This window comes from Glycine max, chromosome 13 (genome assembly GCF_000004515.6).
Source record: "Glycine max cultivar Williams 82 chromosome 13, Glycine_max_v4.0, whole genome shotgun sequence".
NCBI lineage: Eukaryota > Viridiplantae > Streptophyta > Magnoliopsida > Fabales > Fabaceae > Glycine > Glycine max.
Genome location: NC_038249.2, coordinates 29,421,785 through 29,440,916, shown reverse-complemented (window position 1 = coordinate 29,440,916; position 19,132 = coordinate 29,421,785). Strand labels below are relative to the sequence as shown.

Below are 19,132 nucleotides of genomic sequence, written 5' to 3'. Positions count from 1 at the left end.
TTATATTTTTTACCAAGCATAATTATATCTTGAAATTTGAAATGATAAAGTTGTTATCGTTTTAAATTTTTCCTTTGCTAATTTGTGTATGTATTTATTATAATTGTCATTGTACAACAATAGTATATATTTTAGATTCTAACTTAAGGTTGTTTATATATAGTGAATTCTAACCTTACATGTTGCATGGTGTATTTTAAGATAATATTGAGTATAACTTGCTAACTCATTCATACTATAAAAGCAACAGTGTGTACAATAATAAATCCCACAAGTATTTGTTAACATATACATTCTTATTTTAAGATATTCTTTAGTTATAGCCTGTTAACACACTCATACTAAAAAAAAGAGTATATGCTAACAAAAACATATATATATATATATATATATATATATATATATATAGAGAGAGAGAGAGAGAGAGAGAGAGAGAGAGAGAGAGAGAGAGAGAGAGATCATATATATGAAAAGAATGTATCTTATATGAGAGTAAGAGAATTAAAGTGATCACATGACCTTAAATCTTAATTGTTCATATTTGATTATACGATCAAGATTTAATCATTTAACATACATATATTTGTGTGTTATGGTGTGATCTCTCAAACGTGGTTAGCACATTCCTTTCATAATATCAGACGAGAAAGGATTTCACAAAAGGGAGTGAAAGCGCATGAGTGAGAGAAAAGAGAGGAATCGTGTAGAATGAGTTAGAGTTATCTTATTCATCATAGGAATATACAATATTTATTGGTTATGCCATGTATTACTTAGGGTTTCCATTTCATACCCTATATCGGCGGTTTCGTATACCCTGACCTTTTTACTAATGTTGGTCCTATTATATCTAATATCGGGAAAATCCCTGTAATACTACCTAGCTCCTAAGTCGGTGTTGTTGCTTTAATTTGTAGAAGTAATATATTGGCTTAAGAGTATAAAAGTGAATATCTTTCCTGTAACAATAGCCCCCCAAGTCGATGTTGTTTTGTAAAAGTAATATTTTTCTTGTAATAGTAGTCCCTAAATCGGTGTTAATTTATAAAAGTTATACCTACTTAAGAGTATAGAAACAAATATCTTCCTCGTAGCATTAGTCCTTAAGTCGTTATTTTTTCGTAGAAGTAATAACGGCTTAAGAGCACGTCATGTGTAGGTGCTCGGAAAGCAAGACCTTTGCGCTTCCCATGAGGTGTGCATGCGCAGGATTACCTAGTTATTGTGTAGTAACCACAATCATTACTCATTAAATATCTTTTGTTTCAAACTTAATTGAAATCACTCACTCTTTATTTTCTAGTTTCACTTGCTAACTTTTCATATTTCTTTCTTTCTGTGTTTTCTCATCGTTGCGAGTGCTTTTGTGGTTTTCTTCATTGGTTGCTTGTCTGTTTTTGCGTTGCCAAGATGTCCTTTGGAGTATGTCCTTCAAAGACATCTTCAGACAGTGACCGTGATCCCTAATAACCCGAATTTTGTGTTTATTTTTTAATAATTTTTTCTTTGCTTCTGCTGTGATAAAATAAAAATTTTGTTTTTAATTTTTGCCATTTTTTTAATTCATGATAAATTAACGAACCCTAATAAAACTTTTCATTTGTTATTACTCTCTTTGAAAAAGACTAATTTATCAAAGATTGATAAAATTCCTTAACTTCCTGAACCAGATAGTGTGATGTCGATCTTCAGTAAATATTCGAATTTTGTTTGTTTACCGATCATTATTTTTCTTTATCGATGGGCACTAAAAGACAACTGTGAGGCTGCAGAGGGGAAGAAAAAAGGATCAATATTTTAGCTTTTATTTTTTTGGAGTTACAAATTGAATTGGTACCACCTATTTAGCTTTAATAATAATTAGTCCGCATGATAACATACTCAATGCAGCAAGCTACCATCGCTGTCCCAAATAATAGGCAAGAAATAACAATAGCTCAAAGAGATGCTACATATGCCTAAGCAAAACTGATAGGCATCAGTGTAACTGATCTGAGTGCCTTTTCTTCTTTTCAGCAAGGAATGGTTTGAACAACATCAATAATCCAAGTGCTTCAACTATGTTCAAGGCAAAGAAGACCATATGGGTGCCTGCAGTCAAATGTACAACAGTAAGTAAGCCCCTAACAATGCAGCTAGCAAAAGAATCAATGCTCTTAATAACTATATTCACATCATTAGTAAGTAGTTTATTGTCTACTCAAACACTGTACGTACGATCAAGAATTCTTATGTGATTCAGTTTCTACATTTACTTTTTTCTTTGTATTTCAAGGTATTAGATTAATAGTAACACAAATGTATGAAATATCTATATTTAGGTTCACACAAATTAAAGGCTGCTAATTGTTGAAGCCTAACAGACTTTGAGAAGTGCTAGGAACACACCCTTTAAATACACTATCTCTAATTAGTTAAAATTTATTAAAAATAGTAAAATTAGGAGAGAGAGAGAGAGCCATTAAATATGATATGGATCCACCAATTTTTGTCATTTTCAATAAATTTCAGCCATATATGAAACAGAAACCATCACAAATAAATCAGTTGAGCATCATACCTGGGAGAAATGAAGCATCCATTCGCTTTTGTGACCAAGTTAATCTGCATACCATAATCATATAAGAAAATATTGGAGATCATTTTTAATGTATCATACTCGTAGTCAGAAACTATGTGGTTAAAAACCTCTATTAATGAAAAACTTGTCAACTGCTAATGGATCGAAGTGAATTGCGAGTAATTTCTACCAAAAATCTTACTATACAGGGCTACAGGCATGCATTGATAGGAAATGGGCTATCTACATAGTTAGGATCCAATTGTATGGGACAAGACTTGAGTTTCACATTAGGAGTTTGAGATTCTAGTGTGGGATTTATAAGCACTTGAACTCTTCAAGTACAACCGCTAGCTTTTTTGATGTGATTCTCAATTGGTATCAAAGCCTTCCACCATGCCTCTCAATTGCAAATAGAGTAGCATGAGTGGTGATGCCATTGTAGTGTTCGCCTAGAACTAACCAAAGGGCTAGTGCACAGCCAGCCCATGTGGGCACTAACCAAAGGGCTAGTGCACAGCCAGCCCATGTGGGCATTGGGGCTGCGGAGCATGGTGTGATGCTAAGGTCCAATTGCAATGGCTAGCTTTTGTGGTGTGATTCTCTAAAGATTTTTATGGTACATCTTTCAATCTAGTCAACTAAAAGTTAGGTATGAAAGAACCATATCATGAAGGAACTTAGCATGAAGTTTCAGGCATATAAGAAAAACCAGTACATTAATATGCAGGTGTTACAGAAAGTATCATTTGAAATATTAATCCCTCGTAGAGATCTACTACATTCACATTTTTTGAACTGACAAGGCTAACAAAAGTTGAAGAAATAGTAAGAACACTCACACAGCACCACCTGCAGCAGGGCCAATAGCATTGAATAGAGACATGCCTGTCACAGCAATGCCATTAGCTACCCCTCTTTGGTGTTGTTCCTATTTTCCAAATCAACATGTTATATAGGCTACAATTCAATCAATAACTAGTCTCAACCATTGTATAAAGACAATGAAATTATCCAAAAATTTACCACTGCTCGGTTTTGTAGTAGGAACAAACCAGTTACAATGGTGATCTAAATCAAATAAAAAGAGTACAATCAGTCAAATTTGAAACAGAGAAACTTTTCTGAATCAATTAAGCAGATATCCCGAGGTTTTGTATATCCAATTAAATTTTAAACCCTCAAAATCACTAATAAGCGATTAAATAAATGAAGAGGTGCACTTACAGACAGAATATTCTTCAGAATTGAAGCAATACTTAACACTATGTATAGTGCCAAGCCTGACAACAATGCTATGAAGGAGTAGCTTTGTAGAAGAGGTATGGATAACATCTGCATATAGGACAAAAGTAGCAGGACATATTTCAAATAACAAAAAATGAAATGTTGAAATGTAATAGTTGCCACAATTAGATGAAAACTCACCGCTGAGATGCGGGCAATACCAATAGGTCCACTAGCTTTTTCCACAGATGGGTATAAGGTAAGTTGGTAAATGATAAGTGCAACACCTGAACATTTGACAGGTCAGTAATTATACAAAATATCTATTAAGCTACAGGAATTCAGAGATAAACACTAAATGTAAATTTTTTCTACATCTTTTTCACTGCCAAACCCAAAGTGCGATTTTTTTATATATTTATAAGAGTATAGAACTAGAGGAATAAGTTTTATATGGTTCAAGTGGCACTCTATTATGTCAATACTGCTCCAAACTGATTACCCTGCAAACTTTCAATTGTTCATGCTTCCTCTTTTATAAGAAAAAGATAAAAGAGCCTTGCCGTCAAAGTTATAGCATCCTAGAGTGTCACAGAGATAAAATTTGGAAAATAAAAACAATATAGAGGCCTGAATAGATGTACTAAGTTCAGTTTGACCAACCAACCAATATAAAATTAAATTAGTAACTTTTTGAGATCAAGGTAATTTTTACCATATGCACAAAAAGGATATATGATATTTTTTATGGCTATATCATTTGATATCAAAATATACTTATGTGAAGTTTGGAAACCCAAGTCAGTGAAATTCATTCAACAAGACCAGTATAAAGAGAAAAAACCTTGCAAGAAGTTACCATATGGTCTCATGTAAATGCATAAAATTTATGTGCAATCGTTATGTATGGAAGGAAAGCTAGTAAGGAAAAACATGTATGCCCAACAGTAATAAGAATCTATTGTTGGTTCTAGAGATGCACCTGATATTGAAAGAATATTACCAACATCATCACTTGTAAAGTTCAAACCCCCCATCCTTTGAGGACTAACAGACCACAACGAGAAAACCTAAAGAAAACACATGGATAAAAAGCAGGAAAAATCCAAACAGCATATATAAAAGGAGAATAATAGTACATTTTTAACCTCATTAAGTATCATACCTCTGTATAAGTAATATCATGAAGTGAGAAAACACAATAAGCGATGATAGAGGACATTAAGGGCCAATTCAGGAGGAGGTTTTCATTCTTTTGAATTGTCTTTTCATTGCCAGCCCCACTACTTCCATTTTCAGCATCGTCTATGGATTCATTGCTACAATTGTGGTTGTGAAGTGTTTCCTGCAGGGTTTTTTAAACAATTATATTGACTAGACAATGTAAACAGTGAAGAAAAAGCACAGCTGAGCTGAGAAAACCATACAAAATTTTTTTCCTCATAATGTCATTGTAGGAATTATAGATAATGCAGAAATTATTTGATTTATTTTGTTTTAAAAATAAGATATTGATTATTACTTGTTTTATTTTGTTTCTTTTATTACTCCTTGAATCAAGGAATAGTCTAATCATCTAATGTAATATTTCTATGAAGGATTCACTCAGACCTATGGTAATGACTACCTAGCTAGAAACCTTTTCCCCTGTTGCAAAGTTGAACGCTAAGAATTCTCTTATCTTTTGCTGTCAACTTAGATTATCCTTTGCATCAATTAGATGTAAAAAAATGCCTTTCTTAGTGGCAACTAAGAGGAAGAGGTATACATGGATAGTCCTCTAGGTTTCGAAGAAAAATTTATGCCAAAGGTATGTAAACTGGAAAAGTCTCCTTATGGACTCAAACAATCTCCAAGGCCATGGTTTGAAAAGTTCACTCAATCAGTAAAAAGACAAGGAGACTCTCAAGGGCAACCAGATCATACATTATTTACAAAATTTCCCTCTAATTACTACACTAATAGTCTACGTTGATGATATCATCCTCATTGGGAATAATGAAGTAGAATTGGACAGGCTAAAAAGGAGCTTCAAGCAGAATTTGAGATCAAGGACTTGGGATCTTTCAGATACTTTCTTGGCATGGAGGTTGATCGCTAAAAAGGGGATTGTTGTTTCCCAATGGAAATACATTTTGACCTCTTGGAGGAAAAAAGAGTGAGGGTGATTGTAGACCAGCAGATACCCCCATGGATCCCAATATAAAACTTTTGGAAAAAGGAAGTGTTCATTGATTTTGGAAGATATCAAGGGATAGTTGGCAAACTAATTTACCTGCCTCATACCCGACCTGACATTGCTTTTTCAGTGAGTGTTGTAAGTCAGTTTATTCATTCTCCTTATGAAGAACACCTTAAGGAAATTCACCGAATTTTGAGGTACTTATTGGGCAATCTTGAAAATGTCTATTTAAAAGAAAACAGTGAAAGGAATGTTGTTTGTTTTCACTGATGCAAATTGGGCAGTGTCTGTTACAGACAGAAAATCCACTTCAGGATATTGCACCTATGTGTGGAGAAAATTTGTAACTTGGAGAAGCAAGAAACAAAGAGTAGTTGCTAGAAGAAGTGCAGAAGCCAAATTTAGAGCAATGACCCAAGGAATTTGTGAAGCACTATGGATTTATAGAGTCCTAGAAGAACTCAAGATAACAATGGAACTCTTATTTAAGTTGTACTGTGAGAGCAAGGTTGCAATAAGCATAGCTCACAATCTGGTCCAGAATATAATAGAATGAAGCACATTGAGATTGATCACCACTTTATAAAGGAGAAATTGGATGTTGGAATTATCTGCTTACCATTTATGCCTACAAATCAACAGATAACTGACATCTTGAGTAAGACTCATTTTTTAGTGTTTGATAAGCAAGTTGGACATGGTAGATATATATATGCAACAACTTGAGGAGGTGTAGGAATTAAATATATCGTAGAATCAGGGATTTGATTAATTATTGTATTTTAAAAATAAGATATTCATTTTTACTTGTTTTGTTTTGTTTCCTTTTCTAACTCCTTGAATCAAGGAATAATCTTTAATGTAAGATTTCTATAAGCAGTAACTTTACTGCTGAATAATACAAGAAACTCTTCCCTGTTACTTTCTACAGTTATCGTAAAAATGTTAAAAGTAACATCCACAAAACATAAAGAAGATAAAAAAAATCTGTAGTCAATGAACAGATATGTTAGAACCTAAGATGCATACCGGAATCCAGATGCAGCCAATAGCTACTACAAATGCAAGTGCTGATACTACAAAGTTGGGCAAGAAGTATGGAAACCTGCGGAATGATTTAAGTTTGGGAAAATGAAAATCAGCACAGCACATCATTAAATGATAAAATCATATATAGAAAGACAAAGGCAAGAGGAGAACAGAATCCAAAAGTTCACTTACTTATCCCAAAAGGAATCTTTTGGAAATATATGTGGGTACTTCTCCACTGGCTGCAATGAAAATTTTCCCAAAGTATTAGAAAATCAAGTGATAAATGTGCACATAAATGTTTGGCACAATCACTGCACATGCACACTCACACAGAAACTTAGGTACATAACAATGCCACATGTAAAAAGCATCAAAAGATCACTTTTCTTAAGATGGCAGATGGATTATTTCAAAATTTTCTATTCCTCAATTAAATACAGAATTTCTGGCATGAACCTTCTCAAAAAGCCAGTAACATTGTCTTTCAGTTCAAACAATTCATCTCACAAACATATACAAAATTCAAGGCTTATGCAAGATGGTGCATCTTATAGTTATACTCCAGAGTCCAGATGGCAAAGAATATCAATAACACCTGAGCCAAATAGCCTCCCAATGCTGGGCCAATGATTAAACCTATGCCCCAAGCTGCACTGACCTAAAAGTAAATCACAATTATGACTTATTAGTGTGGAATGGAGTTCTAAGAATTAACAGTGTACAAAAAGAGTTTGTGATGGTTACAGTTGAGAGTCCTAGAGCTTGGTGTTCTTCTCGAAATATTTCAGTGGCATACGCCTGTTAAATAAACATGTTAGGAAAAAAGGTTACAGATGTATAAATGGAAGTTTGATTGAGATTGAACAAGTTATATATACAAGTGCACATACATTCAAAATTTGTATATATCCTAGTACTGGTGGATGAAACAAGAAAGGGACCATTAATTAGGAGTTAAAAATTAATATTATACCTTCGCTGTTCCAAGCAAACCATTTAAACTTCCCATAAGAAACCTCATGATAACAGCCATCCAAAAACTTGTGCTAAGGCCAAATAGTGTGTTGAAAATGACACTGAAATCAAGCAAGCATTGATTATTATGGGAAGCTGCACAACATAACTTAAAGAAAGCATGCAATTCATTGACAGATATACTCACACTGCAATAATTCCTATAACAAAAACAGGTTTTCGACCAAAGCGATCAGCTATAGTTCCCCACAACAAAGATGTCAAACATCTGCCAAGCATGAATGCAGAACCTACAGCATTTTTTATCATACAGACATCAGTAATAAATAACTTACCAGAATCGTTGAAGACTTCAAAAAATGAAATACTAGAAGTAATCTTACCCACATAACCAGCATAAGAACTAATATCAGCTTCTGTTTTCGCAATATTAAAATCCCTTACCTGAAAACAAGTGCTGCATTACTAAGGATCCATTTTATGTGCATCAGCATAAAGTTAAACATTAATTAAAGATTTGATTTCTTGAGTATTTCATGGCAAATGACAAAAGAGAAGGAAGAGCAATAAGTAATTAAAAATTGACTGTGGCTCATCTAACAGGTTGCAATTATCAGTCTCAGCAAAATTATGAGGTTGAGAGGGAACAGAAATGAAGGGTGCTTTGTATATTGAAGAAAATATTCTGGTTAATGACTCGGAATGGCTTTTAAACTATTTAGATTGAAAATTATGCAGTTCTTTAGAGCATTAATCAGTTGTTTACATGCCAAAATTGCAATTTGTCTAAGTGGAAACCAACTACTACTGGAAGAGGACTTTCTTCTTCAATCATTTTTAATTCCTTTTAAGACTGGAAGTATGGAACAAAGACTTAATTAAATTATAAATAAATAAAAACTGAAATTTAACTTGAAGCACTCAAAATAAATAAATATGTGCTCTGACAACTTCCGACAATGTCAAAAATCAGAAAATACATCAAGTGAAAAGGTAACAGTAAATCACTGTTGATAGTTAAACTCACCATGAAATAAAGGAATGGATAGAGCGATGATATTGGCAGTGCTGTACAGGAAAAAATAAAGTGAAATCAGATATGAAAAAGTAGTTTTAGTTCCAAGATTATTTCAACTAATTAAGAATTTCAAAAAAATGAAAACTAGTAAGACACAAAATCAAACACTGATTTTCCAATCAAAATATTAAAATAGAAAATCCCTTGTAACATTTTAGCATTGAACTTTAATTCTCCCCCACTACTCATGTGGGATTAGAAGGCATTGCTTTTTAAGCTAAGGTACACAATTTCAGACATTCCAGATAAAGATGAAATAATAATCATGTCAATTCAATCAGTCACCTCCAAGAAAAGAAAAGCATGAACCTAAGTTAGGAAGTATACAACTTGATAAGACTTTGAAGAGATTAATTGTTAAGGTAACATGTGGACCCTATATTCAGTTTCAGTTCTAAAGTTAGGCACCAATTTTTATGCCAAGCTGGTTGAACTTTTAGCTATTTTAGCAACATCACCCTCCAAATGTGGCCACCACAAAAGTAGACAATATATAGGAACTGATATCATTTTAGATTTTTTTTTTTTTTTGTATGTTTGGTTTCGCATTTAAAAAAGAAAATGCTTGTAAAACACTTATAGAAGTTAACGTTCCATGTTGTTGCTTCCTTATCAAGGAGAAAAAGTAAATCAATATTTGCAAAATCATGACAGAATCAAACACACTGTTACTCTTCTTCTTAAAATCAAATGCCAATGAGTGCAGAACAGTATATAAGTTGCACCTCAGGAATTGAGAGAGGAGCGTGTGGGACTTTCAAACACCCCACAAAGCACAAAGGCAGAGCTGGAACCAATGAAGCACGGAGACCTTTCTTGTTTGAAGTGTCTCTGTGTCGTTTTTGACACCGACACACTGCCACATTTGTTCCACACTTTTCTGATTTAAAAATTATTTTTTTTGGCTTCAAGATTTAAGGTGTCATCTCTACCAACTGATATACTTGTAAAAAACATAGAAGCTTGATTTTAAAAAATATCTATTTATGTGTATGCGGTGTCCAAAATTTTAGACATTAATTGTGTCAAAAAGTGTCCGCATAAGACTCCGTGTTTCATAGGCTGGAACAACCAACTTTTTCATAAGTTAAAAATACTCAAAATAGAGTGAAATTAATGCTTACCGGCACACAGCACCACCACCCATATGATAAAAAGATTTGTAAAGGATACACCTTGTCCCTTACTCAACTCTTTGGCTTGATCCACTTTACAACCTGGGCAGTCCTCGTAGTACTTCCTCTCCAACAATGGTTGTTTGCCATTCTTCTCTGTCATGTTTGTTAGAGAACTCCGCCACACTTGTTTCACTCAGGTCCCTCTAATTCCTACACCATTTTACATGCACCATTCAAACCCAGAAAAGATTATCAGAAAAGATGTCAAAGCCACTTTGTTCTGGAGAAAAAACAATGGTTGTTGAGGAAACAAAAACAAACGTACACACAACCGAAGAAGAAACTCTTGGACTCGGTCCTATCCTGGGTTTGAGAATGAAAAAATGAACACGAACAACGCAAGGTCTTGTCACTCTCACATGTTATATCAAGACACGTTACAAATGCTCTTTATTTTAATGGCCACAAGTGTAGACTAACGTGGATAATGTTAACGAGTGCCATCATTGCATCCTTGCATATACACATTGCATGACAGTGAAAAGTGGCTAATGGGGAAAAAGATAAAGTGGGGAAAAGGTTTATAAAAAAAATTTAAAGGATATGTTTGGTTTAAAGTTATAAAAGAACGCTGGTGAATCTCAATATCACATTTCAGTTTTTGATGACCTTTTTCACCGAAATGAATTAAAAACAAAAATGAATTATCATAATGAGTTGATTAAAAAATATCTAGTCTGGCATCTAGTGTTTTTTATGTGTCGTGTTATAAGAGGTGTCACTTTGGTACATTGTATATTTTGTCATGTATTTTACCAGTATTTTTACTCCAATTAGCATCGACGAAGTGAACATAAAAATATCTATTTAATATACTAAATAATTTCAAAAATAAATTAATATTTTTATATTTGTTATAGGAAAGATTTTAAAAAAAATTAGCTATAGTTATTGAATATCAATAGAGGAGTTATAAGTGTTTCAACAAAATAATTAGAGAAACATAAACAAAGGCAAGAATTAAATCTAACACCTGAACCATATTATCCAAATATTTTTCACTATATTGTCTAAATATAACATTTCACTACTAATCTTTAAAATTATAATGATTGATCAAATTAATTCCAATTTTTTTTTAAAAAATGACAAAATGGTGTTATAACAAAAATATATTTATTTAATAATTAAAAAAGTCCAAGAATTATTTAATATTTTTATTTATTATAGAAAAAATTTTAAAAAAAACATGTCATAGTTATTAAATATTAATAAATAAGTGATAGAAGTATCAGCAAAATAATTAAAGGAAGATAACAAAAGTATCAATATTTTAATGAAATAAACAAATAAATAAAAGTGAATGACAAATTTAATCTTTGAAATTATAATGATCAATTAATAAAAAAATAAATAATTCCTATAACACAAATATAGTTATTTAATACATTAAAAGCTTTTAAAGAATGGCTTAATATTCGTACTTGTTATAAAAAAATAACTAAGAAAATATTAATAGGGGAGTCATAAATGTGTCAAGAAAATAATTAAAAAGACAGAGAAAATATTAGTAAGTCATTCAAGAAATATGTATTTTGTATCGACTTATCTATATTAAATATACAAGATGATCATCAAGTGTATAGGGCGACCATCCTGCTAGAAGAAACAAAAAGCATAAAATAATCATTGGAGTGATACCTCCTATATTTTTAGGTGATAAAAACCACTTATTTTAATAAATATTTTATTGACTAATCCGTTATAGTAATTAATTTTAGTTTTAACCCACTTTAGTGAATAAAAGATTTGTTGCATGTTTTGAATATATATTTTTTTAAAGATCTTTCAACTTTAATCTGAGCACTAAATATTCAATTTTATCAAATGGGGTTGGGTCAAGGAAAAGCACTAGCCTTCTGTAATATGTCCAATTAAGGTTGGAATTTCTAATGAGAGATATGCATATTTTAGTTTTCCATTGTGTCTGGAATTCCGAGGATACTTGTCAAGAAGAAAAAGAAAATAAATACTCCAGATTAAGAAAATGGAAAAGAACAGACAAAAAGGCTGTTAGTTGAATAAAATGTTTTTGTCCGAATAGATTTGGATTCAGAGGATTCGACTCATAGAAAAAATATAATTAAGAAGGAAAATTTTACTAAAAGTATTTAGCTAAATTTTTTATAAGGGATTAATTATAAACAAAATTAAGAAACATTCCAAATTAATGTGATAGTGAAAAAAAAGAGTCTTAGTTGCATAAGAAAAGATAATAACATAATGACTGAGAAAAAAAGGAGACAGCAAAATCTGACAATCAAGGAATTGGTTTCGTATTTTGAAGTGGACACCGAATCTAGGATACTTTTGGCTCTAATCCATCTTTTTTTTTTTTTACTTACATATCAATATTAAATTCACATTTTATATTTTATAAAAGTATTTTTTATATCATTTAAAAATTAATATATTATTAATTATTTAATTTAAATTTTAATAAATATATATTAGTAAATATGTCGATATTAATATATATATATATATATATATATATATATATATATATATTTCAAAAAATTATTATTATTATTAGAAGTATTACTATCATAGGTAAGATCCTCTGATATTTTGTATGTTTTTTTAAAATTTTTTTAAAATAATTTTTTTCATTCATTTTTTTATTTGTACGTTTTGATCTGGGATAATAAAATTTAAGTTATTTAATTACAATAGAATTCAGTATCTTGTTAAATAAATATATTTATTTTGATATTTATATATATATTTATACTTGTAATTAATTGTATTGTTTTAATGTTTTAAATATATCAAATTAGTAAATTAAATATTTTATCTATTATTTTAATCACAAGATAATTGATAATTGTAATTATAAAAACTATTCGAAAAATTAATAAATTAATTAAGGTATGTATTATATAAAATAGAAATTCGTGTAAGATTTAACGATTTAATTTAACCAAATATATACTCATGGTAATTTCTTAATTTTTTCTATAATTCTATCAAATTTTATAATGATAATTTTTTTTGTTGAAAAGTAATTAAAAATCAAAAATAAAAAGGAGAAAAATCATAAGTAGAATGATAAAAAAAATTGTTTGATTTAATTAACCTTAAAAATGGTAATGTGTATTTTATTAAATTAATTTTGATACTAAATATATTTAATAAATCAATTAATTATGATTTTCATCAATTGTGCTTTTATAATTTTTAAAATATTAAAATAAATTGGGATGAATTTAAAAAAAATTAAATTATAAATAATATATAATATTTAGTAAATATCTAAATTAAGTTAATGTTTATTTTAATTGTTTTATTGCACAATCAATTAAATTTTTGGGCATGTATGTTTCATAATAATAAAATATATATCTCCAAGAAAAAGTAAACCAAATATATGTTTTAATTATTTTTGAGGATACAAAAAATAATTCTCAACCAATTTTATTAATAATTAACCAAACCCATTTTCTAATAGTATACTTTAAAATAACATCTTCATGTTATATTTAAAAAAAATATATTTTTAAGACTAAAAATAGAAAATTTGAGAATTAAGTGTGTGCGTGTGTTTGATTTATTGATTTCACAACCTTCAAGCATATCAACGGAGAAATATATCTTTGGTTGAATTGAACTCAACGGAAGTTTGAAGGATTCTAACATCAAAACAAACATTCCCTCAACTTAAGCAGAAGTTCGCGGCTGAAATTCAATAGGAACAAGAAAAGACAAATTAAGATCGGTAGTTTTACGTTCTTCATTGGACTGATTCTTTCTATAGTTTACTAATACTAATGTAATTAACACCCAATCACATGTCAGAATATATATTAAGAAAGAATAATAATAATATTATTTATTTGTCATACATATCACACAATATTACAATAAGAAATTTTAAATTCATTTTATTACTTAAATAAGCCCATGTTCCATGTGGTATGGACTCTTTTTTTTTTTTTTTTTCCCTCGATACAAGGACTTTTTTTCTTTTTGAAATAGGATGTAAGGGTGCAGAAACATTAATAGTGATGTAGCGTCTCTTTTTGTATCTCACTTTTGTTCCGCTTTTCAACAGTAAATTGAGTTTTTCTGTAGGTGGTTATTTTATTCAAAGACTTTCTACGTTAAATCTATACATCTATTTTTTAGAGGACGTCTGATCCGAAACAAGTTATTTTTTTATATGAAATAATTATGAATTTTGCGAATCATGATATTTAAAATAAAATAAAAATTATTTGATTGATTATAAATACTTAAAAAAAAATATGAGAGAATAAACAAGTTGTGATTTTTTTATTAGTTGCTTTAATTATTGAATCAGCTGCATTCAATTCCTATGAAATTAAGTAGAAATGGTTGTGATTGAGATAGAGAGGGAGAAGGAAGGAGATGGAGGGGAGCAGGGAATCACAATAAGGAGAGGAAGGAAAAAGGCAAAAAGGGTGTAGGGAAACACAGTGAGGAGATGGAGATACAAGAGAACATGTTTTGCAGAAGGCTTTTGTGTAGAACAATTCAGGAAAATCTTAGACAGACATGATATAGTTAAGGAGGTGTTTCTGCTAAACAAGAAAAATTGTCAGGGGAGACAATACGGTTTTGTCTGTTTCTCAGGAGTGCAGAACCAGTACCTGCTTGAGAGAGAGCTTGATAGAATTTGTATCGGGAACCAGAAAATCCATGTTAATCTTCCTAAGTTTCAAAGGAAATATGCTTTTAGTAATGTACAGAAACCCATGCTTAAGGAGTTTAATTGAACAGAGACAGGTCCCAAAGAAAAAACTAGCATGGATTAGATACCATGGTGTCCCGTTGTTTATTTAGGGACCCTGGTGGATATTGATGATGAAACAAGGAGTTTCCAGAGAGTTGATCAAGCTAGAATTTTGGTGTTTACTTCATCCCTGCATCTTATTTCAACAACAAAAACAATCATGATCAATGGATTTTTAAGTACAGTGAGAATAGTGGAGGAAAATGTACTGGTGGTTAATCATTGAGGATGTAGTATCAGAGGTAGAAAGAGATTCCGACTATCGTAGTGAGATGTTGATTCGTCTATGTCTAAATATTCCCTGGATAACTTATCATATGAGGGGCCGAAGGGAAGAGACTTACAACAATCAGATCAAAGTAGACATCAAAGATCACGTTGGAAGAAGAGGCTGTGTGTGTAGGATCAAATAACACATGAAGGGGATAGAATGGGGGCGGGTAGAATTGTGTGTTTGGAAATTCTAAACTTTTTGTTAGATTGAAAATAAGTTTATTGTTTGATGTAGATTTAACTAAAAATAAATAAGGGAAGTTTGAGCAAAACTATATTAATCAAAGAGAAATAATTTTTCTTAACAAATAAAAAAATATAAAATCTAAAAAAAAATTAAATTCTTTGTCCGTCAACACAAACAAAAACAGTAAAGAAAGACACAAATAGTTATAACTTTGTCAATCAATACTAAGAAAAACAACAAAGAAAGACACGGAAAGTTATATTAGTTCGTCTCTACATTGAGACTAATTCAACTTTTAGTAATTCACTAAATTTTCACTAACTTATCACAAAGTTATAAGTATTTTTCATTGTCACTTCTGGTTCTTACAAAATGCAAGTTCTATCCAAGCTTGACTTAACTCAATATTCTTTGTCTTGTTAAACTATTGCTAGCTTTAAACAAATAAACAAGATTTATTGAAAGTGTGCACAATGCTAATATGAAATCGTCTTACAAACGGATATATCTTTCAACACTTAGTCTTTTCTCAAGTTTACAAAGTGTTTTAAGAAATTAATTTCTATATAGAAATTTATAGAAAACTTTATAAAAAATAATGAAAGAATGTTATCGTGCAAGATGGGTTCATGTCTTGTTTCTTCAAAACTTTTTCTATTTATAGCTTTCATCTTTAAGTATACGTTGTCTGACAAGTCACAATGGATGAATTTTTCACTTTGTTCTTCGTCTAAAATCTTGAGTCCGTTAAAGTATTTAATGCTTGCATTAAATGAACGTCTATTCTTCATGCAAAGTTCATGCTAAGAGGTTGGTGTGTCTTGTACTTTACAAGGAAAGTTATTTCTTTTCATTGTAGCATGTCTACACCAGCATAACACACCTTTTGATGAAAATCAATACTTTCAAACTGTGGACTTCAACAAATTCTAGAAGAATGTTTTCTACAAGAGAGGATTTCAGACATAGAGTATTAAATGAAAGTTTTAAATGCACTACTAAATGTGATACCAGATCGTTTTATATGGATGTATTGTCTGAAATCTCAGATGCAGGAATACAAACTCTGATTTAATAGCACATCAAACATAACTTTTATCATTTATATTTGTTTGCATCTAATCAAAATAATTAAAAATTTTGATTCATTCTTAAGACATAAATATCTTTTGATTTAACATGATACAATATTTGTTGGTCAACAACTTCCTAAGTCAATCTAGTGATAATACTATACCTAGAGTCAACAAAAAGACAAGCCTACTTTCCAACTAGAAGAGGTAAAGGATACATAAGAAGCAAGGAAAGGTGAAGAAGATGAGGTTTGTTGTCATCAATTTAGGGAGGGAGAAGGATCGGAGACAAAAAAGTAATTAAAAAACAACCGATATTGGCCATTGGGAAATCTCATGCAAAATTTGGGGAGCATGAGGGTCGAGGTAGTACCTAGTAGTGAAAGTGGAAAAGATAAGGGAGACATTTCAAATTTGAAAAAGTAGAGAGGGCCCACGAGCCTTTGTCTGTTGGTGTTGAAGTAGCAGACAAAAGGGAGGATGGATAAAAAACCCAATTAACAAAGGATAAGGAGGATCAAGATGTTAAAAAGAAATGAAGGCCTAGGGCAAATTGGGTTTAGGTCGTGAACAACATGAGGGCACCAAGTCCAATAATGAGCCATTTTTTACTATTTCCAATAAACACGAGGTGTTGTTACTTATACGAGTGTTGCTAGGTGCACCCAACATTATTGTTGGTGCACCCAACATTCTTTGAAAATGACAAAATTACCCCTGTTAATTTCTTCGCTTACGGATCAAGTTGATCCATAAGTTGATTTTTAAGACTTACGGATCAACTTGATCCGTAAAAAACTTATGGATCAACTTAATTCGTAAGTCTTAAAAATCAACTTACAGGTCAACTTGATCCGTAAAAGACTTACGGATCAACTTGATCCGTAAGTCTTAAAAATCAACTTATGGATCAACTTGATCCGTAAAATACTTACGGATTAAGTTGATCCGTAAGTCTTAAAAATTAACTTACGGATCAACTTGATCTGTAGGGGGTATTTATGTCTTTTCGTGGTTAGTGCTGGGTGCACCTAGCAGCATTCTACTTATAAAGGGTCCAACTCTGTCTATTAGTGTTATCTCAACTAAAGTTGGGCCAAGCGCCAATAAATCTGGGGAGGTAGATCGTAAAAATGATCAATTTTTGGAATAGATTCTAAAGGCTAAAGGGAGGAACTCAATAGAGAAAAGCAATATCATGGAGTTGTTGTTAGAGGACCTGTTCAACCGGTGAGATCAAATGCATCCCTTTCTTAAGGAATGGAGGAAAATCAAGAAGCAAAAGGGGAAATTCCAGTCAAGTGTAGTAGAGGCTCTTTCAGCAACACAATATATGATGGTAACATTTTGAACTGCAATAAAGTCTTTTGGATGAAAAATGTGGAGGATGAGGCTACGAATATCCCGAAGATGGGAAAGACATTGGGTGTGTCAGCGGAAAATCGAGAAAGGGAAATGGTGAACAATCTTTTTAAATTTTAAGGTTCAATTTCTATCATTACAGGAAACAAAAAACTAAGAAATCAAGATGTGTTATGCTTTATGGGAAAATCATGAGGTCTCATGGGAGATGATTCCATCAATTAACCGGGCTAGAGGCGTGTTATGTTTGTGGTGTAAAGAAGATTTTCATCTAAACAATTCATTTATTATTGAAAGTTTTCTAGCTTTGGAGGGAGTGTTGAAAGGACAAGGGAGGGAGGTGACTATGTTTAATTGATCTCACATAAATATTTTAATTGTAATTAATATTTTTCTATCAAGTTTTAACAAAACATACAAAATTATTTTTATCGAATAATATTTCTCTAGCATTTATGTTTGTAAACAATATTAGTTTGTTTTATGTTTCCTTCCAAAGTATATATATTTTTTAACTTCGATATCATATACACATTATAAATGTTAATGTGGTTAAATTTTTCTCGCCAAAAGTTGTAGTAGAAATGTACAACTAAGGGATTTTTCTAAAAAACATGACACTCACGTAAAAAGAGATTTAATGAAATAGAATATAAAATATAGCATGGTTAATATTTAATCAAATATTAATTATTTTACCACATTTAATCATATATAATTATTAAGAATTATTTATTACTTATAAAATTTAAATATTTTAACTGATCTACATCAATATTTTTAACAGTAATTATTATTTTTATATTTTAAGTATATATTTTTTAAGAAAATATAAAAATACTACATTTGTTTTGTATTTGATCAGGTTGGGGAAAACTTTGGAACCCATCCCACACTATTTTAAAAATTAATTTTGTTAGTACATTTTAAATTTGAAATAAATCATAGATTAATTTATAAAATACATTTAAATTAAAACGATCTATAACATAACTTACTAAACAACGAAGAACTTAAAAAGTATTTAAGAATTAAATTATATTTTTAATTAACAGTATAATTTTAACTTTTTTATTTAATTATTGTTATTATTATAAAATTATTTATTTAACTATTAAAATGATAAATTTATGTTTTTAATAATTATAAAAAAATATGAAATTAATTACCTAATTAAATTATTAATATTTATATATAATATAAGTATATATATGTAGGCAACAACAGCTTAGAGAGATGCTACATGATC

The 19,132-nt window shown here is 30.7% G+C and overlaps 1 protein-coding gene across 3 annotated transcripts; it reads right to left on the bottom strand.

Moving 5' to 3' along the window:
* Window positions 1–1,786: 1,786 nt before the first annotated feature.
* Window positions 1,787–10,658, bottom strand: LOC100798192 (protein ZINC INDUCED FACILITATOR-LIKE 1). 3 transcript variants are annotated; one of them, XM_006594279.4, is made up of 18 exons: window positions 10,498–10,657; window positions 10,179–10,382; window positions 9,004–9,044; window positions 8,360–8,420; window positions 8,164–8,266; window positions 7,975–8,077; window positions 7,746–7,799; window positions 7,597–7,659; window positions 7,191–7,240; window positions 6,999–7,074; window positions 4,953–5,132; window positions 4,770–4,857; window positions 3,989–4,074; window positions 3,788–3,895; window positions 3,587–3,631; window positions 3,403–3,491; window positions 2,561–2,604; window positions 1,787–2,091 (listed from the first exon to the last, which is right to left on the bottom strand). In XM_006594279.4, the coding sequence occupies exons 2-18, from the start codon at window positions 10,330–10,332 to the stop codon at window positions 1,979–1,981; spliced, it is 1,458 nt and encodes a 485-aa protein (XP_006594342.1). In that variant the 5' UTR covers window positions 10,333–10,382; window positions 10,498–10,657; the 3' UTR covers window positions 1,787–1,978. The 3 variants fall into 3 exon arrangements, with proteins under 3 accessions (XP_006594342.1, XP_014621142.1, XP_014621143.1); XM_014765656.2 differs by lacking the exon at window positions 3,403–3,491 and having other exon boundaries at window positions 10,498–10,658; XM_014765657.2 differs by lacking the exons at window positions 3,403–3,491; window positions 3,587–3,631 and having other exon boundaries at window positions 10,498–10,658.
* Between the last annotated feature and the right edge of the window lie 8,474 nt (window positions 10,659–19,132).

What these genes read in the sequence shown, in the direction of transcription:
- LOC100798192 (XM_006594279.4), bottom strand. Translation starts at nt 10,332, where the DNA reads ATGACAGAGAAGAATGGCAAACAACCATTGTTGGAGAGGAAGTACTAC. An exon ending in ATCCATTCCTTTATTTCATG is followed by an intron (nt 8,421 to 9,003) that starts GTGAGTTTAACT and finishes ACTTGTTTTCAG; the next exon opens with GTAAGGGATTTTAATATTGC. An exon ending in TACTACAAAACCGAGCAGTG is followed by an intron (nt 3,492 to 3,586) that starts GTAAATTTTTGG and finishes TTTGGAAAATAG; the next exon opens with GAACAACACCAAAGAGGGGT.